Genomic DNA, 26882 nt, shown 5'->3' with positions numbered 1-26882 from the left:
ATTTCCACAACTTTTTCTTTGACGTCATTTTGAACAAATAAGTAGGTTTTGATGTATGAATTTTTAAAAACATAACCTCATTTCTAAATACGTTTGTTTGAAAAATTACACTTGACGAAAAAAATAAGTTTCATGGAAAATGAATCCTAGCGTCCAACATCCAACATATCACCAAAATTTAATTTCAATCAAAAATAATCGAATCAAACCGTTTTGTTAGTTGAGTTGGAATTGCTCTTCATCACTTTTTCTGTATTTCAATGCAAATTACAAAACTGCAAATTGTACACATACATCATACATACACAAATACATATACACTCATACCTACATATACACATATAGATACGTATACACACATACATGTATGCATACATACATACATACATACATACATACATACATACATACATACATACATACAGACATACCTACACGCATACATACGTACATACACCGTTGATTGATATATTTTGGCTTTGCACGTTTTAAAAGTTTTAATATCCAGTGCTAATATAACTATAACTATAACTATAACTTTTGAAAGAATCATCCGATTTTCAATAACTCGGTTTCGTTTTATAGATCTCAACAGTAATTTTCAAATAACAATAAATTGTAAAGTATTTCCCATTGAATTAATATTCATATGTAACAAAAATTTACCTCCCAGTTGGCTTCGAGGTATGACGCTGGCCTAATAAGCCAGTCGTCGTATGTGCGAATCTCGACTGGGAGAGGCTGTTAGAGTCAATTCAATCGTAGCAACTGGCCCTGCAATTTTCCTGCACTCCAACAGCTGGCAGCGAAGTCTGTCGTATAAAAACAGAAGGTCTAGTTTCGATAACGGAATGTAGCACCTTGGCTTTGCTTTGCTATGTAACAAAAATATGTTTACATACTCTTGTATCACATTTCTTTATGTAACTTTCAAACCATAAGCCCATTCATAATGAAATTTGGAAGTTAAGGTTTTGAAAGGCTCCCCTTTCATATGCAATCAATTTTGTTCAAATCGGTTAAGGGACCTATAAGATAATGAAGTCCTATATTTTTCGTTATGTTATACATAACTTTTGAACTAAAAGTCCGATCAGTATGAAATTACACACACACACACACACACACACACACACACACACACACACACACACACACACACACACACACACACACACACACACACACACACACACACACACACACACACACACACACACACACACACACACACACACACACACACACACACACATACACACACACACACCCATACATACACACACACACACACACACACCCATACATACACACACACACACTACCCTCCCCACACACACACCCATACATACACACACACACACTACCCTCCCCACACACACACCCATACATACACACACACACACTACCCTCCCCACACACACACCCATACATACACACACACACACTACCCTCCCCACACACACACATACATACACACACTACACCCCCCCCCCACACACACACAGAAAATGCTCAGTTTCCGCAACTGAGTCCAATGGTATTTGATATTCGGCCCGCAGGACCTTGTTTCCATTACCATAGAATAAATTCTTGTCACCAAAAACACCCACATGCCAAATTTTGTTCTGTTTGCTTGATTAGTTCTCGAGTTATGCAGAAATTTGTGTTTCATTTGTATGGGAGCCCCCCCCTCTTAGTGGGGGGAGGGGTCTCTAACCATCACTAAAACCTTTCCTGGCCCTAAAAACCTCTACATGCAAATTTTCACGCCGATTGGTTCAGTAGTTTTTGATTCTATAGGGAACATCCCGACAGACAGACAGAAATCCATTTTTATATACACTCAAGCACTTTTTTACACGGTTTGTTTTTTCGATTATCAAGAACGGGACAACTTAGGGACCATTCAATTATTTCTCCATACATTTGGGAGCGGCCCGACATTCATTACGTAGTTTGTAAATAGTCCCTAAGTTGCACCGTTCTTGAGTAATCGAAAAAAACAAACCGTGTAAAAAAGACTTGAGTGTATAAGATTTCAGCCGACTCATTGGTATAAATGAAATGCTGGCTGGGAAAAGCCGTCTTGAGAATGGTCAAATCATGCATCCTCAAAGAGGCATAAAAACCCAGCATCTTTTCAGCTGTTTTTCAATTACATGGTGAACTTATCATTAACTTAACCATAAATAGGTTTTGGGACAATAGCAAATAGTATATTACATTAAATTCCATATATACACATATAATTACAATTGGTCAAGTATTAAAAGTCAAAAAATAGTCTGCTACGATTGTATTCTACTGCCAAATGTCGAATTAGCTCATGCAGACCATAGTTGGTACGGTGTGTTCCTATACTTAAAAACTGTTCATGTCGTTGAGGGCGCAAAGGGCAATACAGTTGGAGTGAAGCAAGTACAGCAGGGCTATCGTATATCCCCACTAGTATCTTGTGTGCCATAGTAGCGATGATATCTTTTCGCCGTTGTTCAAGTGAGGTAATGCCAATTAATCTACATAGGTTTTCGTAAGATGGTAGACTTTCGGGATTCCTCCAAGGCAGCACATGGCAAATTTTCCTGGCGAAGCGTTTCTGAATTCTTTCAATTCGTTGAGACCAGTAGGTCATATCTCGTAGATAAGACCGCAGCCAGGCTTTTAAACCAGCAAACACACTCAGTTTATCAAGCTAGCCCGCAGAATTGCATGGTCCACGCGATCAAATGCAGCCTTCAAGTCAGTGTAGACTGAATCAACTTGAAAACGCTGGTCCATTGCGCGCAGCATAGACAGGTGAACTCCAGCAGGTTAGTTGAAACAGATCTTCCAGGAAACAAAAACATGCTGTGACGTAGATATGTAGTTCTTAACATGAAACCAGAGATGCTTATAAACAATTACCTCGAAACCTTTTGAGCAAGCGCACAGAGAAGTAATTCCTCGGTAGTGTTCCACATTCCGTTTGTCACCTTTCTTGAACACAGGAAAAATAAAAGAGGACTTCCAAATACGAGGAAATTGTTGACATTGCATGGAGAGGTTGAATAATGAAGCGATTGGCGATCTCAAGCATTTCTTCAACAGCACAGCAGGGATGTCATCTGGTCCCGGGGAATAGCACTGTTTCATTCTGCCAACGGCTTCAGCACCAGTAACGTTGAACGGTTCAGTTACAATCTCATCACTCGGAACAATACGTAGTGCTGATGCTATACTTTCAGATGAAGCGCACTCATTACTGAATACTCCCGAAAAATATTTAGCGAACTCATCACATTTACGGTTTACGGTAGAAGCTTCGTTTTCCAGTTTTATATTTTTGACAGGCTGTTGTAAAGCGTAGACGGTTGGAAGAATTTTTGTTTCTATGATACGCACGAAGAGCAGATTTTCGCAAACGATTAAGGCGGGAAAGTTCAGTGTTGCTCCAGGCGGGCGGGTGAGCGCATTCGAAGAACATGTCGTTCGATTGCCTCATGAATCTTTGAAGTGAATTTGTCAACAGCTACATCTAAGTCGGCGCAATTAATAATCAATGTCCAATCAATTGTACACAGGTCTGCGTTCATCACTTCATAATCGCCGCGTCGAAAGTCGAATTCGGAAAAATCAAAATCGTCAATGAGTACGTGCTGGAGGTTCCGATAAAAACTAACCATTACAGGCGGATGATGAGCGTCAATAACACTCAGGACATCTGGTACAGCGCAGGCATCACAAGCTGACAAAGTATGTTGATTGACGAATATAAAATCAAGAAGCCTAGTGTTGTTGTTGCGAATCTCATTAATTTGATATAAATCATTAAAAACCATACCATCAAGTAAACATGTACTGCTAGCAGGGCCCTACAACGTCACCTTCATTTGCATAGCGTCACTCATAAATGAAGTAGTGAAGCTTCGGTTTCTACATAAGCAGCACTGCTTCAGTTTCAAACTAGCTTCAGTCAGCGTCAGCAAAACGAGTTTCATTTCGTCATGACGATCAGTTTCAACTTTTCATTAGTACTTTTCTACCAAATATTCAGAAGAAGGCCAGCAACTATGAATGTAAATGAATTGAATTTGAGTAACAATTCCTACAATGCAACGCCAATTAAAGTTAACCTTGTCAATGTCGACAAATCGTGCCTGACTTTCTGCCGTCGTCAATTAAACAGCCACCAGTGGTGATGGTAGTGATGTCCGATTACTTCTCGATTAATCGAACTAATCGATTATCCGCTAAAATAATCGATTAATTTTTAATCGATTGCTTTATGTTCCGATTATTAGATAATCGATTACCTGGCCGATCGATTATGCCGGATTATTTAAAATTTTGTTTGACAATTTATAACAAATTTAATTGTTACAGTGGCCTAATTAACCACACGCAATCAGCCAGTTCGTTGGTTTCGAGGTACGATGCTGATCTAAGAAACCAGTCGTATGTTCAAAAGCTAGGCGGTGCTCCTAGATAGAGTCAGTAGGATTGCTGCAATAGCCTCGTAACTGTCTTGTACTCTAATAGCTGGCTGTGAAGTCTGTCGATGAAGATGGGTCAAATCTTAGAAAGGATGTTTAACCCCAAGGCTTTGCTTTTAATCATCCAGTTTGCACGCAGTAGGCCGGTTTAAATACCACGCTGAAGCCTAAAAACCAAACTAAACTCAATCTAGATATTAACCGTGCCACCGTCAAAAGATAATTCGAAATTTGTCAGGCCGTTAGACACGGAATTTTGAAAGGAATTTTTAGAAAACTGCGTAATAGCCTTCGTCTTTTTCTATACAAAAACCAAAAACCAAGCCTAAGTCTGACTGCACATTCCAAAACACTCGTGGATAGTACTACGGGACGCAAAACTATTCTTTGGTGTCGGGGACTGTAACGAGGTTACAAAATAAATAAGGTAACAAACCCTATTGTCCAATCCCACACAACCTTCATAACAACCTGTTCGCGTTACCTGCCGTTATCCCCGAAAAAAGGTTAGGGTACCGCGACAGTAAACAAACCCTGCTAATGCCCATCGGATGGAACCTGGCGAAACTAGCCGAAGCTGAATCGTCGGTCCCGTCGTAAAGTCCTGTGCAGGCAAATCAGTCTGGGGAATGAGTGATTTTAAAGACAACCACCAAAACGACGACACGCAAGATTGGAAAGAGCTAGAAGTTAGAAGACGCAAAGTGATACATGAGAAGACGAAAAGTGAAGTAAACTAGTATTCGGAAAAGATACAATAAGTAGAAGTAAAGTGGAAGAAACACGGGTAGAAAATATAGGCGCTAAAGCGAGATTAGATTACCTAGTGGAACGAAGAAAAAGACCACCAGCACCCTCCTTCAAACGGAGGTCTTCACTTAGGGCTTGAGAGCGCGACCGTCGTCAGTCGGCCTCAACACGTGTCGACCATGAGTGCGTGATCCGATTCTCCGAGCAACACACCGAGCGAGCAGGTAGTTGCTACCATCCGTGGCCCTATACACCATCGATCGTAGGAACCGATAGCCGAAGAGCCAGCCGTATGCTATACCCACCACATAAGCAATCGTTACACCGTTCGTACCGGCTACCGGATGTCGGACCCGGTCGAACTTAAACATTCGATTCACCATTTGCCACCCATCCCGTATCTGGTACGGGCTATCTGTAAGCGGTCTACGAAACCGTTAGACTAGCACAGTCACCTGTTCATCGGAACATCAGAGACCCTTCGTCGACAAGAAGCAGCAGGCCGTAAGAAAAACTGAAGAAAACTAACCACTAGATTAAGCCAAACTTTTAAATGAAGATCTGTTAACCCTCGAAATGGTGTTTGCTACGATATGTGTCCTCGGAAAGTGTGAGTCCCCGAATGTGCTCCCCCCCACAGCGGTTTGCGAGTTGGCCCCCGGTAGGTTAGTGTAGGACGTCTACGAGACACTGCACTAGCCTATGGTTGCTCTTGTCCCCCTGTTGAGTCGGCCGAACGGATTCAACCGATGTTAGGTTCGTCGGCATTTCGTTCGTAAGTTTATAGTTGAGCGTTTGATGGACCTGCCCTGAAGTGTTCTAACCGGACCGGGATTGTATCGCTAAACACGCTCCTTCACAGCAAGTTAATCCTTGCCTGGCGCTTAAGTGAAGGTTGTCACTGCCTCAAAACCCATCCCGCCCCGTTACAGGACGTAAAGGTTATAATCAATCGATTATTTCGATTAATCGATTATGCAGCGCCGATTAATCGATGTCGATTATTGGCCGCCTAAAAAGTAATCGATTATCAACTAATCGATTAACTGAAAAAATCGGACATCACTACAGCCACCAACTTCAAGTTTCTATATACGTGTTTGAGTAATCAATTTTCTACCCACGTTTTCTCGGAGATGGCGCAAACAAATTTCACACAAAATGTTTACAAGATACTATCGTCCCATTCCCATATAAGCTTTGTAAGATTTACCGAGATTGGTCCATAAGTTGAGCAGATCTAGAAGATAGATCTTGAAATAGTGTTTGAGTGTGTGTGTGTGTGTGTGTGTGTGTGTGTGTGTGTGTGTGTGTGTGTGTGTGTGTGTGTGTGTGTGTGTGTGTGTGTGTGTGTGTGTGTGTGTGTGTGTGTGTCTGTGTGTGTGTGTGTGTGTGTGTGTGTGTGTGTGTGTGTGTGTGTGTGTGTGTGTGTGTGTGTGTGTGTGTGTGTGTGTGTGTGTGTGTGTGTGTGTGTGTGTGTGTGTGTGTGTGTGTGTGTGTGTGTGTGTGTGTGTGTGTGTGTGTGTGTGTGTGTGTGTGTGTGTGTGTGTGTGTGTGTGTGTGTGTGTGTGTGTGTGTGTGTGTGTGTGTGTGTGTGTGTGTGTGTGTGTGTGTGTGTGTGTGTGTGTGTGTGTGTGTGTGTGTGTGTGTGTGTGTGTGTGTGTGTGTGTGTGTGTGTGTGTGTGTGTGTGTGTGTGTGTGTGTGTGTGTGTGTGTGTGTGTGTGTGTGTGTGTGTGTGTGTGTGTGTGTGTGTGTGTGTGTGTGTGTGTGTGTGTGTGAGTGTGTTATTCGCGGGTTCATTTAGTCTTGAAATCTTCCATAGTGATTAGAAATTTTCAAAACACTATATTTCGCAGAGTGGCGCATGGTGGCACGTAATTCTTTCATAATTTGGTAGTATACACCTGAGATTGAACCAAGAATGTGGAATTGACCTGGAGATATCTGGAGGAAAAAAGTTCTCAACTAACAAAGCAGAAAATTCTACTAATTTTACATGTTTTTCCGTTCCATTCCGTTTCTTATTATTATTATTATTATTATTATTATTATTATTATTATTATAGAGTTTTGGCACTTTCACCTACCCTCGGGCTTCTTTATGCCAAGAGGGGTTAGGCTCTGAGGTCTCATTCATCAGTTATTAATTTTTTTGGTGTTTGAATGTTTGCTTCGGTTGGATCAGTTATGGTGGTTCAGGAACCTCCGTACAATGTTGCAGGTACCCAAAACCATTGCTTTCTGGATTACTTGTAGTTCGGTGCGCAGCTCCAGCTCTTCTAAGGAGCGCAGTAGCGTACAGGGAACTAGTCCAGTAGCAGAGATTACTACTGGAACTATTCGTACTTTCTCCAGGTGCCACATTTGCCGTAACTCCTCGGCAAAATCATGGTATTTCGTGATTTTGGTCGAGAAAGTTGATTGCACATTGTGGTCTAGCGGTACAGCAATATCGATGAGGGTGACCCGCTTTATCCTTTTGTTGTAGACCACAATGTCAGGGCGATTGGCACGTATGAGGACATCCGTTATGATCTCGCGATCCCAGTACAGCTTTACACAGTCATTTTCCAGGACTAGGTGGGGCAGGTATTTGTAGTAGGGTACGTAGCAGTTTACCAAGTTATGCTTCAAAGCAAGTTGTTGGTGCACAATCTTGGCAACCGTATTGTGGCGATTGAGGTAGGCTGTTATTATTATTATTATTATTATTATTATTATTATTATTATTATTATTATTATTATTATTATTATTATTATTATTATTATTATTATTATTATTATTATTATTATTATTATTATTATTATTATTATTATTATTATTATTATTATTATTATTATTATTCCTCTAGCTGTCTGAACCATTTGTTTTTCGGAAAGCTCATTTCATTACCTTTCTAATGATATATAATACATAAGATTTATTATTGAAAATAGTGTTAAAAATTGATTTGAAACTAAGCGTGTTTTAATGGCAAAAATCGTATACACTGAAGTCGCTTTTTACGCGAAGGATACGTCCCGCGTAAAATCCGAAATTCGCGTAAAGAAACCGCGTAAATTCCGAAATTCGCGTAAAAAAACTGCGTAAATTCCGAAATCTGCGCAAAAAACCGTGTAAATACCGAAATTCACGTAAAAATAGTGGCGTAAAAAAACCGCGTAAAAAGCGACTTCAGTGTATATCATATCGTTTTTCAACCTTGACAGCCTCTATCTCAGAAACAACATCGAATAGAGACTTGCTATTTTGGATTTTTCTTAATTGAAGTGTTTACTATCAAGAGAAAATTTCATTAAGCGAATTAGTGAAAGTCAGTTTTCTGATTTTTGTCCCCCTGATATCTCATAGTGCACCAGTTGACTTAATATTATCAATTTCCCACCCTTTCGTACGCGATGAATTATAACCGTCGCGGGCGAAACCTTCGCCAGAATCGTCGCGGGGGCAACTATCGTTTATTTTGTCAAGTAAATCAATAGCTTACGTGCTAGACAAACATAATATATACTTAAAACTTACATACAGCCAAGCAGATTCTCTCTGCGACGATTTCAAGCGATCAAAAAAGTGAGCAGCGCGTTTTGTTACCAAAGAAACGAGCAATACTGGTTATAAACTTCGTCTCGTTAGTAGTTAAAACAGTGGCGACTCGTCCGCATGTTCAACCTGTTCATAGGACAGGCAACAAAATTCAGCCCGACAAAATTATTTTCATCACTCGTTCATGATTTCGTTTGCACCGACGCATATTCAATGCAATACGAATTTAGTTTAGTTACGAAGCTGATGAGCAGAACGTTCAACACGACGTTTGAATGTTGCTTTAGAGATCTCAATGCACAAGCATACCAACACTTTGTTCCTGCTGTTGATTCTTGATACTGAATTAGCACCAGGAACAATGTGTTGGTACGAAGGAGATAAAAAGAGAGTATGAAAAAGCTTCAACCCGAAAGCGCGGGCGCATTATTGTCTCCTTAACTCGTTCATCTTCAGCATTGAACAACTTACTACCACATATCCCTATGGCCTGCGCTTTGATTCCATTTTATTTAGTTGCGAAGCTAATAAGGAAAACGTTCAACACGACGTTTGAACGTTGCTTTAGAGATTAGCACCAGGAACGAAGGTGTTGGTACGAAGGGGATTTGAAAATGGAGCGCGGTTGACATGCATTATCCGCAAAGTTTTCTCATTAACTCGTTCATCTTCAGCATTGAACAACTTCGCAGTGAGGTGGTTATTCTTGAATTTGGTTGGTAAAATTCTGAGACGAGTTTGCTAGTAAAGTAAACCGTCGTATTCCGTTGTTACATAGGAAGCGGAACTGTAATGTGAATTGTGGCAGTATGTACACGAAATGATCACAATAGATCAAAATGCTGGTCGTAGTGATAATATCCAAAAAAAATGTACACGAAATACACCGCTTACGCAACATAGCAAGCGCTACGTGAATACCTCTGTTTGTTTTATGATTTAAATCAGGGATGGTCCGATCACTCTGACTCAATTATGATTCATTTGACAGTACCGTCTCAGTGAAGCAAAATTTGACAAAGTTATGTATGGGAAATTTATATAATTAGTAATTATCTACAATTTTGCTGAATAAAGTCTTGCTGTATCTTTTGTGGTTACGGAGCTACAATGCTAGTACCTTATTATTAACTAAGTGAACGCTCATTTAGTAACTAATGAGGTATTAGCATTGTAGCTCCGTAACTACAAAAGATACAACAAAAGATTCAGCAAAATTGTAGATAATAACTAGTTCTGCAAATGTCTCATATATGACTTTGTCCAATTTCGCTCGGCTGAGACGGTACTGTCAGTTGAATCAAAATTGAATCAAATTGATCGGACCATCCCTGATTAAAATATAAAAATGCGATAATAAAAAGCTGCGTATTAAATTTTATTTTTCGCTGGTTGAACAGGTAAGCTAAGCCCCAACAAGTCGCCACTGAGTTAAAATAACAAAAATTGTAACAAAACCTGCTTTAGGTGTATCACAAATATTTCAAATTATGTTATAGTTCGATCTAGTCTTCAGGAATTGTTACAAAAACCAACATTCGGTCCTGCAAATGTAACAAATTGTGTTATTAGTAGCAGAATAAGATACAATAAGATACAACCTTAGTGAAATATTAGTTTTCTATCACACCTATAACAAACGTTGATAAGAATATTAACTGGAGCTACAATTCTGTACTATTCTTGTTAGAATCATCTGGTCTCGATACATTTATATTAATAAAAATTTTGTTATTAAGGAATGAAAAAATGTTATAAAACAAATGATGTTATGATCCGAAACGCATTGTAGGAGTTATACAGATCTTCAACAAAAATGATTACAATCTCCCATTGGATTCCCTTGTCGCAAGTTCTTACTCTTAAGCAGTTCCATCTTGGCAAAATACCATATCTATTCTACGACAAACCATCTAGTAAAGAGTAGTCCAGTATTTATTCAGCTTATATATGTATGCACTCATACTAATATGGTCAATTCCTGTCATTTCTTACGACAAAACTAAGAGAAAAGTACTGCTGGATAAACCAGTTTTATTTTTGTAGCAGTTACGTTCTCGTACGAGAAATTTCACGGAGCAACCGCTGATGCTATGTCGCTTAACGAGCAAGCATTTCTTTTGAAAAACTTGGCTTTCAGTATCGGTATTAATAGGAGCAAGCAAAGTTTATTTATAGTTATTCTTGATATGCCAGCTGTATTGTACACATTGCTCCTCCTACATGCGAAAGCAGACTAACATACAAGATTTCGTGGTACATTTTACACATATTTTACTTCTATAATTAGATTTCTCAAATTGTATCAATTTATTCAACCTTGTATGATTAAAATGTGAAATACAAAATAGATAAAATTGGAAAAAATACGTTCCAGTAGACAAATTTTTCATTTATTCCACTAAGTCAATTAAACGAAAAATTATAAGACCTTGAGCTCTCAATGGCACGCAGACTTATGTGTCTATTGTGCTCACCGTAAATTTGGCGCTACATATATACTAAAGTTTAAATGTTTGAGTGTTTTCGAGTCAGGGCAGCAACCATGATCTACATATATATTTATAAACTCAAAAATCTGAAAATATGTATCGTTCAGCCAAATGGTACACCATTTTTTATTTAAAAATAAAATACCATGAATCACACTAGGAATGCTCAACCAGAAAATTGTAATATGAATCATCGCAGTAAAGCTATCCAAAAACAGATAATCTTCACTTGTTTACTGTATTCAACTATTTCAGGTGCCAAACATCCTCTTCAATAAATTAGTCTTATTGATATAATTGTTGACTCTTATATGAAAAAAGGTATATAAAATATAGCCCAACTTGCAGCACGAATCAATCTATTGCTGGGTCATCTTTATAACTTGTAATAATCGAATGCTTCAATCTTATTAATATTTTCTTCCTTCGCACGTCACTTGTCATTGATATTGATTCTACGGCACTTACCTTTTTCTGCTGTTTTTCCCATGCAGGATCAAGCAGTCCTTCGCGTTCCCATTCCTCTTCTTGCTCCATATAAGCGTCTTCACCACCGTATTGCACGGCATAATCACCGTTCTCGATCATATTACTTGTTTCTTTTTTGTAATTTTCAGCGAAACTCGTTAGATGACGATATTAAGCGAAGAACGGTAAAAACTAGCCGATTGTATCAGCTTTACCTTTTATACACAGCAATCAAAGAAAAGAAAGAAAAACTTAGTTAAAATTTATCTTCGAAAACGTTATATAAGCTAATGATCGTTCAAGTATTTCCAAACAAGTCAAAACCACATGTTTGCAACCGAGTTACAATAGCAGGTTTCCTTAATCGTGTTTGAATATATTAGTCATATTTCCAAATATGTTTAATTAATAACGACATCATCGTAACTTTCTTTGCAATAAAAGAAACTACTAATAACAACTGTATTACGTGCTACTCGAATGTACTGTCGCTCGATCCGCCCGCGTTGGTAACAAACTCAAAACTAATAAGAAATCGTCCGATCGCCCATCGGCTATTTTTCACTTCTACTCGTGAAAAGCTGACTGCGCATTCGTTTTCCCAACATTAGATATTCGAACGAAAAAATACTGTCGTCACGCACTGACTTCGGATACACACTACACATTTTAATCAATGCTACAAGTATCAAAACGGACTTGTTCAGTACTGCTGGTTTTTATCACTTATATATTTCAAATAATATCAATGGTTGTAAGCGCAATACAATAAATGAAGATAGTTGTTGCAGTTATTAAATTGTGAACTTTATACCATATACTTAGGATTAGACGAGACAAAATATTACATATAATAACTTGAAAGTTAAAGGTTTTAGTGCATAGCCAGATAGGAAACTGGCGGCTCAGCCAATTTCCAAAGAAAATGGTTCAGCACTTAGGTGCAAAAATTTGTAACCTCCCGATCAGATTCCTTTACAATTTCATAAAACTTGAAGTTGTAGAATTAGAATAAATTGAATTAATTAATTAGTTGCGGTGCTACAGGGATCCGGAACCATTTCATTTCCTTTACAACAGCGTTTCTTATGAAACTTTCCAAGAAAAATTTAATGAAATGCTTGTCTATACTTATTCATATATTTTTAAGTGATTGGCATTGAATATAATTGAATCAATTGAATATAATGCTTTCATAGCACGAGCAGGTTTGAATATTAATTTTGTTTTCTTGAAAAGAAGTTTACTTCTTCAACTACAAAATCTATTCCAGTAGGTTATTGTGTTTGACAACGTTAGTTTTTCTTATTATAGCTTATTAAAGTAGTTATAACATCTCCTATTACCTATCACCACCTGCTTCAAAATGTAAATTTGAGTGTTTATTTTTACTTGGGACTACGTCTTGCAAGAAAAAAAATTGACACTTACCTTCCTGTGAGCCAGTCAGTTAGCTTTGCGGTACAATTCTGGTCTAACAAGCCAGTTGTTGTATGTTCGAATCTATGCTGGGTGGTGCTGCAAGATAAAGTGAGTGGGATCGTTGCGCTAGCCCCTTGATTGTCCTGTACTCTAACAGCCGGCTGCGAAGTCTGTCGATAAAGAAGGATCAAGTCTTAGAAAGACGTTTAAGCCCAAGGTTTTGCTTTGCTTTTGTTTGAGATAAATGAACTAACTACGTAAGAACAGATCCAGTATCAAATCAAACTTGAAGTAAATGTCAAGTTCAGTTTCAATTTCAACTCAGATTTCGTATCCGATATCGAATTCAATTTTAAATCCTATTTCAAGTCTTATTTTAAGTCCAATTGAACTCCAAATTAAAGTTGAATTCCAAGTTCAATTTGAAACCCTATCATGTTTATTTATCACCATTCATGTTTATTTTCAAGCCGTGTTTGAAATCCCCATTTAAGCCCAAATTTAAGTTCAACTTAAAGCCCCAAGGCTTGGTGTATCAGCTTTTGGAATCGTACTCCCTGGTAGCGAATGGGAGTGGGAGCTAAAAAGAGTCAGAGTCCTTTTTCTCTTCGTTTATTTTTCCCTTTTTTTCTTTTTTTTTCTTTTTGACTGCTTTTTATTGAGCCTCTTATGTGGGCGGAGTTTCTACGATTCTATATTCTATCAAGATAACTTTAGTGGGAACTTCTTAGGATCTAGTATTGAAAAACATTGTTTCGCACGTCGACCACACCACTTCTTTCTTTTTTAACCAATCTGCATTTGCGACAGTTTTTTTTTCTTCTCTATATCCTACTTCCATAAATCATTTTAAAATAACCAACAAACGGACTAAAACCCTCCATCCTCCTCTTCTTTTTTCCTTTTTAATCTCGACAACGAGAATTTGATTATAGAGGATGGAGTCTTGGATGACGATGAGGTTGGGGACTATTGACAACAGACATCCCTTACCCATCCAGGGATGAAGGACGGTGTATGATTCAACAACCTATTCCAGAAGAGAGACTGGAGAACAAATTCATGTGGGGTGAGCAGTTAGCTACCCAGTTGGCTTCGAGGTATGACGCTGGGCCTAATAAGCCAGTCATCGTATGTTCGAATCTCGACTGGGAGAGGCTGTTAGAGTCAATAGGATCGTACCAACTGGCCCTGCAATTGTCCTGCACTCTAACAGCTGGCTGCGAAGTTTGTCGTATAAAAACAGAAGGTCAAGTTTCGATAACGAAATGTAGCACCTAGGCTTTACTTTTTTGTTTTGAGTCACGGGAGTCTTATAGCGAATTCATAAATTAACCTAGGTTCGTGCTAACTCGAACCCGAAATTTATGAACGATACGGGCAGTTTGACAGATCGACCCGTAAACCGTAATGCTAGACAGTTTTAACCTGCGCTTCAAACTGAATGCTGTCAGTTTAACCGAAATGCAATCTCGGTTAATTTATGAACGCTTTGACAGCACTTCGATTAAAACTGAGTGCCAATCGACCTGAGCCAGGTTAATTTATGAATTCGCTATTAGGTAAACCCAACAAGGCTAAAGGTAAATGAAGGTAAAATACTTCAGCGAGAACATTGAAGTGCAATATATGTTGATTTCAGATAATCGCCGCCACCGCAATGTTTGTTCGATTTAATCGACGTTTTTCGGCGAAATAAGTATGAAAATTTTTAATTACCAGTTAGTCCGGACGTTTCGAGCTACTGCTGGTCTTCGCTCAATATCTGCGGACACTAAAACACTATATTAGGCACATTTACAACATAAAACATATTATAAATTCTTAACTTACACTTTTTCGTCCATTAGGTTCTACTTGGTTTATCTTTCTCTTTACTATGTCTTACTTTCTATTTCTCTTTCTCGCAAGTTTTTTGATTACAGGGTCGTATGCAGCTTTGAACGTTGCGGAATCTACTTGTCTATTCACAACATTGTTCTCACCTTTAATTTTAATGTAAAATGTTTCCGCTATTAGTCTAGTGTTATGCTTAGTTATTTTCTTTATGATTTTGGCTTCGTCAAATTAAAAAACATGACCTGTTTCAATGGTGTGTTGGGTTTTAAACCTGTACCACCAACTGTTTTTGCTTTGATGCTATATTTATGTTGTTCCATTCGTTTATGTAAAAATTGGCTTGTTTCTCCTACGTACGACTTTTGACACTGACCACAATTTACTTCATAAACACAAACGTCGTTTTTATCTTTTATAATTTTGTCTTTGGTTTTTGTAAATAATACGTTTTTTACTTTGTCAGTTGGTCTGTAAGCAACATTAATATTAAATTGTCTTAAATATCTGCCTAACTTTTCACCTAAACCGGCAACATAGGGAATTGTCACGAATTGTTGAGTTGTTTCTTTGCTTGGTACTTCTAACATATTGTACATCCTATGTAATCTTTATTTTATTACCTTTTCTACGAAATAGCTGGGGTAGTGATTTTTATGTAGCATTGTTTTTACTTTTTGTAATGTTTTCGGTCTGATTTCGGCATCTGTCAACTGTAAAGCCCTATCAACCAAAGCGACTACCGTGTTTTTCTTATGACAAAAAAATGCAATATATTCAGGAGCTTAAGCTCCTCATTGTATGTGCGACAAAAAAAACACCTTTAGCAGGGGTACCCAAGATTGATATTGTTATAACATCAACAATTTTATACCGATTTTGATGAAATCGGTGTCATTTGTCATTTGAAAATCCGGAATTCCGATAGTGTCCGCTGTGAGGTAGAGAACTGATTGTATTGCAGAAACATCAGTCATGCGGATATCAAAAAACTAGAAATTCATACGTAATATCCTTGCTACGTTGTTGTGGCGTTCTGTATAGGCTGCATTTGCTGCTACTATGCAGCCAGCTATTAGGGGTCGATGGTTTCTTGTGATTGATGGCACATTCGACATACATCCTCTACATCCTGATGCCAGATGTACCGTCTTTCTCAATTGGCTATCATGTCGGATTCGACCACTATAGAGAGTTCACCATGGGAGAGCCATAAGTTCGACGCGACCTTGTCGACATAAGGCCGGTTCAATTGGTAGGGGTGAGCACCATGTGCTGGTTTCTGCTTCCAAGATGCAATCTCCTCTTCCATCGACATTAGATTGCATCTGAGGTCGTAATCTGGTCGCGCCAGATGTAAAGCGCTGTAGCCCCTATCAGCGGCACAAACAGCTCGGTATATTCCGTGTCGAGTTGCGTATTCTACGAAATATTCACGCGTCTGAGCAACGCACAGTGCTTGAATGTCGACTATTCCTACACCCCCTTCTATTCGTGATAAAGTAAATCTCTCCAGTGCCGATTGAGAGTGGCGCATACCCACTTGTTTGAATTCTCGCCGCACTCTCCTCTCAAGATACTCTAGGTCATTTTTGCTCCACTTCACCACTTCAAAACTGTAGATCAACAAGGGAATGGCAAATGTATTCAGTGCCTGCACCTTATTCCCCGCGTTGAGGAAAGACTTTAGGACATGGTTCACTCGACATAAAAATTCATCCCGCAGCTCTATCTTGATGTCGGTTTGGCGAATACTGGTGAGCTGCCTGAAACCAAGGTATTTGTACGATTCGCCACGAACCATATCCCTAATCATCTCCCCATCGTAGACCTTGTGGCCATCAAAACTAGTCAAGCGCCCTGCTTGAAGCTGTACTGATCGGCATTTGTCAAGCCCAAATTCGATACCGATATCGCTGCTTACTCTCAACTAATTTGTTAGCTAGTCCTAGTCGTTCTGTTGATTAAGAATAGATCTTGAGATCATCCATATAAAAGGTATGGGTCACATTTTCATGCTCGCCGTCGCCATACCTAATCTTATAGCAATGGCCGTTTCCGTCAAGCGTTTAGCTAAGGGCGTTCGCATTTTCTAAACACAATAGGGGAGACCAGGTAGACTTGATCCCTAGGGACACTTGATCCAATCTTTATTTCTCAGTAAATACAATGATTTTTTCTGCAGAAAAAAAACTTAAGTTGTACGTTTCATTCAACTAATAAAATTGCAAAACAAAACTGTAATGAACTTTTACATTGCAATAAAAATATAATATAATAAGATTTCCAACGGAATAATTCTTCATACTTCTTTTTTTAGTGAAGCCCAATTTTTTGGCTGCGGAGATCTGTCTTGAAATTTTTGAATTGATTTTCAAACAAAAAATTAGCTAAGCATGTTTATTCATTGATGCTGTATACATTTTACATTAAAACTTACATATATTTTACAAGAATAATTTTCCGTAAAACATACTACGACAGGTACAGTTGATCCACATAATTTCAGCGACACTTGATCCTTTTGATAGGAAATGACGAATTTGACGAATGACGAATTTACAAATACTAAAATGAACGATTCTCCTACCGTAAACATTCGTTTTGTAAAAATCACGAAGAATCATTAAAACTAGCATTACTGCCATATTTTCTCCAGCTGTCATGACGTACCGGTTTTGTTTACATATAGCTTCGGTACGATATTTTATATTATTTTTTTCACTTTTGGTAAAGAAAGCAGATTTCGGAGACTGCTTAATGCAAATTTCGGATAACAAGGTAAGAAACCGAAATTATTCTAATTATTTAGAAATTATTTCCAAAATTTCACCAAATGCTCTATCCAAAGCCCATGTCTGACGATCCTAGATAACCACGAAAGCCATATCAGCATCGATTCGCTTAATTTCGCTAAGTCGAACGGAATACACTTGCTTACAATCCCTCCTCACACTTCACATAAACTGCAGCCTCTCGATAGGACAGTATATGGTTCACTTAAAGCTCAATACAACGACGCTTGTGATGATTGGATGGTTCAGCACAGTGGAAAAACTATCACGATTTACTTGCGATGCTTTGCTAAAGCCTTCTCGCAAGCTTTCTCCGCAAAAAACGCTACGAGTGGTTTTCACGTTACTGGAATTTATCCTATAAATTGAAATGTATTCAATGACAAGGATTTTCTACCGTCATATATAACTGATCGACATGAGCCAAATTCTTCGCAGACAATAGAAGAACAAACTTGTTCGACAGCGAATCAAACTGTTACATAAATAAAAATTAAACGTGGACGTAAACGGGTCAAAATAACGAAATCCGTACTTTCTGTACAAAAAAATTCATCTTCTTTGAAGAACTCTATTAATCCGGTACCAAAATCCATGGTTCCAAACAATATAATTATCAAAACACCTGAAGATATTAAGCCATTTCCAAAGGCATCACCACGAAAAAGTACGCGAAGAGTAAGAAAACGAGGAGAGACACAAATCCTTAAGATACACCTATAAAGTTGAAGCTGGAGGCTGCTTTGATTGTTAAACAGGAAAAATGTAACGCTTCAAAAGTTAAAGGCCAACGAAACAGTTCTCGTCGCAAATTATAAAAAATGTCAAAAACTAAACTTTTATAGATCGATGTACTATGATTTCTAAATTTAAATACATAAATTCATTTCTAAATACATTTTATACTTTTGAAATCAATTGTTGTACACTAAATAATGATATTACAGGAATTTTTCTTATTTTCATAAAACTATCAAATGAAAATTAAGCAAAAAAATAAATGTTTGCAAAAGGATCAATTGTCCCTGAACCGAGGATCAAGTCTCCCGCATATTTTTAGTATGTAAAATTATCAGTAGTTTTCAAAATGTTCCATATCTTTTGTTTAGCGTTACATAACACTAACTGATAAATTGTAGGTAGTAAGTTGTATTGTAAACTGCCGAAAAGTTAAAAAACAGGTATTTTTTCTTATGAACTTTCGAGAAATACACTTAAAACAAAATGGGGATCAAGTCGCCCTTGTTTCCCCTAAATGAGGAATGAATCATAAAACTCCATCAGTCCTGTTTTGATTAATAAACTCTACTAAATTGACAGATTATTCGATTGAAAAAGTTTATAGCAAAGATTATATGGCTTTAATCGTTTTTCACGATAAAACTGCGTTTTCTCAACAATCATGGTGCTGGTCGTTACGTCGACTATGCATCCAAGGGCAGTCTGATTGCGCACCGCTTGCCCCACTTGCCCATGATGGCCTGATCTTTATAGCCATCATGGGTATTCTTTTTGCATCCTTTTTGCTCCTCCGTCAGGATGTTTTGTTGCTCACAGTGGAATGATGGCATTAAGTACTTTGTACAGGGTTGATAAGCATGTGATTGGCCTGTACTTTGATGGGTTTGATGTGTTGCTGTCTTTGGGGATGAGGAAAGTGGTGCCTCGGGTAGCAAAATCAGGCAGCGTGTGAGGCTCACGTAATACCTTATTGAAGCACTCGGCTATCTTGGCATGAACCGCGACTAGCTTCTTGTACCAGAAATTCTGAACGCCGTCTGTTCCTGGGGCTGCCCAATTCCTGATGACACGTATTGCTTCGCGGACGTCTGCTACCGTAACAGTGATAGTCGGCATTGCTTCAAAGCCACCACAACTTTCCTCTTTTCGCATTAGCCTCGACTGCCCGACGCGATGTTGTACTTTTTTTATGTGAGGAATCACTCAATGCCAGGCAACCTAATGATGTGGTGGTGGGTGCTACATTCCGTTATCGAAACTTGACCTTCTGTTTTTATATGCCAGACTTCGCAGCCAGCTGTTAGAGTACAAGACAAGTACAGGGCCAGTTGATACGATCCTATAGACTCTAACAGCCTCTCCCAGCCGGGATTCGAACATACGATGACTGGCTTATTAGGCCAGCGTCATACCTCGAGGCCAACTGGGAGACTGTGCCAAGACGTGTACCGATCATAATCTCCTAACAGCCACCATCACAGAGTTTCCGTCCAGCTCAGAACTGCTCTGTCGAGTTCGCCACTTCGCTTCCACTGCACCTATCGAGACGTGCACCGATCTAAGGATGGCAACCTACATGACTTCCATCCTTTCATAGCCACCCTCGTAGGATTTCTGACCATCCACAGTGTCGCTGCCTCATGCTTGCCTCTTTGCTTTCACTACGGCTGTCCAGGTGTCCTAATTAGCGTTGTTTATCCGTTGGTCGTCTCTCCATTTTTTTGCAGCTGCACCATAATCTGTGCTATTACACTGTTGACTGTATTCCAAATACTCTCCTCCCGACACATTTCATTTACTACATTATCCACGGTTAAAGGTGGCATCTCACTTCTCACCGCGGCAAATCTTGGGCGTTCGAAGACAACGTGCTCTGCTGTTTCTTCTTCCTCTCCACATTCTGGACAGGCAGGTGTCGTTGCGTGTCCGAACCGGTGCAGGTACTGCTTGAAACAACCGTGCCCCGACAGGAACTGCGTCAAGTGAAAGCTGACTTACCCATGCTTCCTGTTCAACCAGGTCGATAGAACCGGTATGAGCCTATACGTCTATCTACCGTTCGCGGCCCCTGACCCAATCTTGCGGCCATTTATCCAACGATTCCTCTCTCACCAGTTGCCGTATACCTCGGATGTGTCTTCGTGTGCAGCATTCGTTGTCTTCCTCGAGGATGATACAGATGAGAAGCACGGCGATAACACATACTGCCTCCATTGATAGGGTTCTGTATGCACTGGCTACTCTCACGGCCATGAGCCGAAAGGTCCTATTTAGCCGTACACGATTCCGCTTGGTTCGCAGCGCTGCGATCCAGGCTGGAGCTCCATATCGTAGTACCGACGATGATCCGCTGGCCAGTAGTCATCGTTTGCTGCTACTAGGCCCGTACCTATTCAGCATTATTCTGGCTAACGCGTTGATAGTCTTCGCTGCCTTCTCACAGCCGTAGTCGACGTGACCGTTGAAGTTAAGCCTATCATCTATCATTACTCCAAGATGCTTAAGCAATTGCGTGCTCGCCGACAATGATTTCTGTCCGCTGTACGGCTTTACAGCTACTGACCAGCAGGACCCCCGTTTTGTGGTGGACTACTTGCAGCTTTGCTCCCTGCATCCAGTTTCCTATTGATCTTATTGCCTCGGTCGCTAACATTTTCACCTCCTCAAGTGTTTCGCCTATCACCGATGATACAATATTATCGATAAAGCCTTCTGTTGGCGCGAAAATGGGAGCGACTACCCTACTCGTCATAGCAGCGAGCGACACGGACGGCGGCTACCAACAAAGGAGTGATTCTGTCTAAGAAGCTCCGCTGTAACACCTTTTGAATATATTTGGGACTGTGCCCATTGTTATCTATTATCCGTCGCTTATAAAAACCGAGCCATACGAGCAAAATAGAATATATAAGTTTCCTTAATTTGATAGAAGTCACACGTGTTTCATTTTTATCACGATACGTCTCCCGCTAGTCAACGATATCTGTGCTCTGTTTTGGACCTCACGCTAACATATGGTCCTTCGAACCGGATCGCGAAAATTCGTCGCGACCCGTATTTTCTGTGCCCGCTAGTGCCCACGAATTGGCCCCGTCGCCGCCATACAGGCCCAGAGTGCTTCTGCCAATCGGCATCACAGTGCAGAAAAACAAAGTGTGAGTTTGAACAATTGAACAAAAGTGCGCGAAATCCACCAAGATGGATAAACTCGTCCGTGAAAGGAAATCACTCGAACCGCGAATGAAGCGGATTGCAGAGGTTGTGGCAAAAATTAAGCCAGAAGAGGCTGAAGAAGTTCATGTACAAGCCGAGTTAGATGCCTTGAACTGTGTGTGGGCTTCATATAGTGGTGTGCATAAGAAAATTTTGGAGCATTGTGAGGACGATAAATCGTACGACGAGGCAGTGTGCCGCCAAGGACAATTTGAAGATTATTACATTAATCTCAAAACTCGTTTATTGAAAATCCTCGAAGTGGTAACAAATCGAGAATATGTGGCAGCCCCACAGCCAATGCAGCATGACGTTATTAAGCAGCTTGCCGATCAACAAGCTGAATTTCTCCGTATGATGTCTGCTAATATGGCCGCTCCATCAACCTCTTCTGCCGTCGTACACCACAACGCTAGTGCATCCCCATTATCGGATCTCAAACTGCCTCGGATGAATGTACCTGTCTACAGCGGAAATTATTTCGATTAGCAATCATTTTACGACTTGTTCGACAGCTTGGTCCACCAAAACCCAACGCTGAATAGTCAAAAGCTGTATTTCCTGAAAACTAACCTCACTGATGAAGCAGCATCCCTGATTTCGCACCTGACAATAGAGGATGCCAATTATCCACCTGCCTTGGAAAAACTAAAGTCTAGGTATGACAAGCCACGTGAAATCGCGAATCAGCATATTAAGCGATTCCTCGCGCGGCCAACACTGACGTCATCCACTGCACAAGGCTTGCGATCACTCCATGATGTTTCAGATGAGGTTATTCGGGCTCTCAAAGCAATGGACAGGGAAGATCGTGACACGTGACTTTTGTTCATCCTCAGCGAAAAGGTGGATCCAGACACAAAGCAACTGTGGTGCCAGAAGATTGCAAAAATGGAGGAGTCGAATATCACCCTGCAGTGTTTCCTAAAGCTCGTGGAATCACGCAATTTCGCTTTGCAAGCAGCTCAGCCAGCCAAACCGAAAGTCATTGTGCCCTTTAAACAACCTTCCAAGAATCAACCTCAATACAGAGGCGCTACCGCATTCGTCGCCACAAACCCACCGTTCTGCAATGTGTGCAGCAAGCAACATCATCATGTCTACCACTGTGGCAGGTTCATCCACATGAATTATGAAGAGCGATTAGCCCACATCAACAGAATGAAGCTGTGTCACAATTGCCTGAAATCACATCCCAGTGAAAGCTGTAAATCAGGTACTTGCAGGAAATGCAACTTACCTCACCACACTTTGCTTCATCCGGCTACGCCATCAGCAAGCCCACCATCAGAATTATCATCGTCAGTCTCGGCCCAGACAAACCTTGGATCACCAACCCATTCTTTGATTGCGGCCCTCGACCCGTCATCTTGCTTCGATGCATCTAATGTCTTGCTCGCCACCGTTACCATCAACGTTTTGGACAGCCACGGACGTCCGCACGCCTGCCGTGCTGTGTTAGATTGTGCATCGCAGGTTAGCTTTATTAGTGAAAAGTTTTGCAAACAACTCGTCTCAAAACCCAAGCAGCCAACATGTACCTCGAAGGTATTTCTGCTACTCCAGCGCACGCTAATAAATGTGCTGAAATAATCATTTCTTCTCGCTGAACGGACTACCGCACCTCCGTTTCGTGCATGGTGCTTGAGAAAATAACTAAAACGCTTCCATGCAAAGCAGCAAATATCGACACTTGTCCTATTCCAGGGTCAATACATTTGGCCGATCCACACTTTCATCGCCCGGGTAAGGTAGAAGTATTACTGGGAATTAAGCTCTTTTTTCATATGCTTGAGCCAGGCCAGATTGCTCTCAGCACTGACAATAGCCTACCAACACTGCAAAACACAAAGCTCGGTTGGGTGCTTGCCGGCCGTTATTACGAGCCGAACAGATCTGTTGGATCTCACGCTTCGACTTGCTTGCTAGCATCAACCGAAGACGAGCTTTCTCAGCAGCTTCGTAAATTTTGGGAGCTTGAAGAGTACGCCGCAGCATCCAGTTATCTCACCGAAGAAGAGCAGCGCTGCGAACAACACTTTTCTGAGCATACGTTCCGGGATCAAACAGGCAAGTTTGTCGTTCGTCTTCCGTTCTTGCTCGATCCCAACCAGTTGGGTGAGTCGAGGCAAATTACAGAGAAAAGGCTTCGTCATATCGAGAAAATGCTCGACCGTAACCCGGAACTCAAAGGTGAATATCATGCGTTCATCCGTGAATATATTACTCTCGGTCACATGTCACTGGTGAACGATACCAGTACATCTGCAAAATCGGTTTATCTCCCACACCATTGCGTAGTCAAATCATCAAGTTCAACTACCAAATGCCGCGTCGTGTTCGATGCTTCGGGAAGACTACCAGTGGTCTCTCATTGAACGATATACTAATGTGTGGCCCGGTCGTTCATGATTCACTGATTAATATTTTAATACGATTTCGCCTCCCATCAGTCGTACTTGTTGGTGATGCGAAGCAAATGTATCGTATGGTATGGATGCATGAGCTCGATCGTGACTTTTTAAGAATTTTATGGTCACAAGATGATGAGATAAATGAATATCGGTTAAATACGGTCACCTTTGGAACTAAAAGCGAATCATACCTGGCCACGAAATGCGTACAGCAGCTTTTAGAGGCCTACTGACAGCAGTATCCAGATGTGGTGGAAAAGGCACTAAAGGGCATCTACGTCGACGACATTCTTACTGGTGCTGCAACCGAAGAAGCAAAGCTGATACGGGAGCAGCTGACTGAAATGTTTGCGGCAGGGGGATTTCATCTTCGCAAGTGGGCATCAAATAGTGAAACCGTGTTGGAAGGCGTTAGTGAAGCAGATTTAGAAGTGAAAAAGTACCATCAAGACCCTCGGAATGCAATGGCAGCCGTGTAGTGACGAGTTCCATTTTTCCTACCACCCAACTGAGATCCTTCAGCCCACTAAACGGACTATTTTATCACAAATTGCCAGTCTATTGACCCGCCTTTTAGCACCTATAATCGTAAAGGCAAAGCTGGTAATGCAGCGCATGTGGGAGCTGAAGGTGGCCTGGGATGCACCACCCCCCGGTGGGTTATCCAACGATTGGTTAGTTTTGGTGCGAAAGTTTTCGCTTCTCAATTCATTTCAGATACCTCGCAAGGTGATCAGCATACGGAAGTGGTCTCGTCTCTACCTACACGGCTATTGCGATGCATCTGACTTGGCCATGGGCACATGCATCTATATTCGAGCCGTAGACGACAACGAAAATATCTCTTCCCATCTTCTGTGTGCCAAATCGAAGCTGGCACCTATAGGCAATGGCAGAACGACAACGCCCCGTCTTGAGTTGTGTGCAGCAGTTATTCTCTCACGATTGATCGCAAATGTTAAAGCAGCTCTTTCGGATACCAGTTTATACGAGATTCGTTCCTTTACCGATTCCAAGGTTGTCCTCGCCTGGCTCACTGGCAAGATGGAAGACTTTCGTGGCAAATCGATTAGCGGAGATTACTACATATCTACCATTCATCAACTGGTCTCACGTGGGTACTCATCATAATCCGGCAGATCTGATCTCACGGGCGCCTTTCCTGACCAGCTTCAAACAAACAATCTATGGTGGCATGGTCCTAGTTGGAAGTCATTAGAGACGAACAGCGAATCATTTCCAAACAATGATCTCGACACCGATGAGCTACGGCAAATAGATAGAGAGCAGCGAGCTACCGCCGTGAGCTGCCTCACTGTTTATGAGAATCGTTTCTTAGATGACATGATGGCCAGGTACTATCCGAACTTACAGCTTCTTCTACGTATAACTGTTCGGATGCTTCGCTTTGGGCACTCTGAGTTCCGCATTTCTACTCGGCTCTCTCCAAAGGAAATCGATTTTGCTTTAGGAAAATACCTAGGACACACACAACAGCAACACTTTTCTGGAGAACTAAGTCGATTGCAGCTAGGGTAACCAACCTATTTTGGACCCCATCAGCAGCTGTACATAATTTGGACACTTCCATTTGATTTTGCTGTAGGTGTCCAAATTATGTACAGGTGCTGATGGGGTCCAAAATACGTTGGTTACCCTAGGCCTCAGTGTCGAACGTAACAGTCCATTGTATCAGCTAAGCCCGTTCCTGGATGGAAACGGTGTCGTCAGGGTGGGCGGCAGGCTGCAGCAGTCGGATTTGAGTTACGACAACAAGCATCCAATCTTGTTGCCTCAACATTCGATATTAACAGCGTTCATCCTTCTTAAGGTGCATCGCGAGCAGCTCCACTGTGGCCCTCAGTCGTTGTTGGCAGCTGTACGGACACGGTTTTGGATATTACGTCGTAGCAGCGCCGCTCGCAAGGTATGCCGTGATTGTGTGGTCTGCAGTTGAGCTCAGCCAGCCCGCATTCATCAACAAATGGGACAGTTACCAGCACTCCCCTAGGCAGTTTCAACGTCAATACCTCATTGTACATCCCGTTCCAAAGCGTTGGGCCGAGGATGGAGCCTTGCAGAACTCCCACCGTGATGTTCATCATCTTCCGCCCCTCTGTGGACTCGTACACAAGCACTCGGTTTTGAAAGTAACTCCTCAGAATTCTGCACAGGTATCCAGGGACATGCATTTTGTGCAGCGACTCGACGATGGCCTCCCAGCTGACACTGTTAAAAGCGTTTTTCCGTCGATCGTTACAACGGAGCAAACAAGAACAGCTTCTGTTTAGCTGATTTCTCGGCACGCTTGACTACTATCCGAATAGCATCTGCAATGGATTTCCCTTTGCGGAATCCGAACTGCATATTTGACAGACCGTGTTCACCTTCCGTGGACGTCGTCAACGTGCTTAGGATAATCCTCTCCAGAAGCTTCCCGCATGTGTCTAGTAGACATGTCGGCCTATATGATGTTAGATCCTCTGCAGGCTTTCCTGGTGTAGGCAACAGCACTAGTTTCAGAATTTTCCATCTGTCCGGGAAACGACCATCCTCTAGGCATTTCTGCAGCACTGTCCTGAACATATTCGGGTATGCTAATATCCCTGCTTTCAGGACCACATTTGGGATTCCTTTCGGACCCGACGCCTTCTTGGTCTTCAGTTGTTTAGCTATTGCCACTAGCTCAACGTTGGAGACTTGCAGACCGTCGGCATTATCTGCCTCTTCA

The 26882-nt window shown here is 40.9% G+C and overlaps 2 protein-coding genes across 2 annotated transcripts in view; one reads left to right on the top strand and one right to left on the bottom strand.

The window, feature by feature from the left end:
* LOC128741883 (alpha-actinin, sarcomeric) overlaps window positions 1–26882 on the bottom strand; it is a 90852-nt gene that overhangs the window by 53401 nt on the left and 10569 nt on the right. The window contains exons 2-3 of the mRNA XM_053837985.1: window positions 13162–13322; window positions 11731–11945 (exon numbers count right to left, since the gene is read on the bottom strand). Coding sequence (XP_053693960.1) covers window positions 11731–11850 — 120 coding nt within the window. The 5' untranslated portion in view covers window positions 11851–11945; window positions 13162–13322. The remainder of the gene's footprint in view (window positions 1–11730; window positions 11946–13161; window positions 13323–26882) is intronic.
* Window positions 22629–24630, top strand: LOC128739975 (uncharacterized). Its single transcript, XM_053835483.1, has 3 exons — window positions 22629–23274; window positions 23445–24013; window positions 24388–24630. Exons 1-3 carry the CDS (start codon window positions 22629–22631, stop codon window positions 24628–24630), a joined length of 1458 nt encoding a protein of 485 aa, XP_053691458.1.

Source organism: Sabethes cyaneus, chromosome 3 (assembly GCF_943734655.1).
Source record: "Sabethes cyaneus chromosome 3, idSabCyanKW18_F2, whole genome shotgun sequence".
NCBI classification, from domain to species: domain Eukaryota; kingdom Metazoa; phylum Arthropoda; class Insecta; order Diptera; family Culicidae; genus Sabethes; species Sabethes cyaneus.
This window is presented reverse-complemented; position numbering and strand designations above follow the sequence as displayed.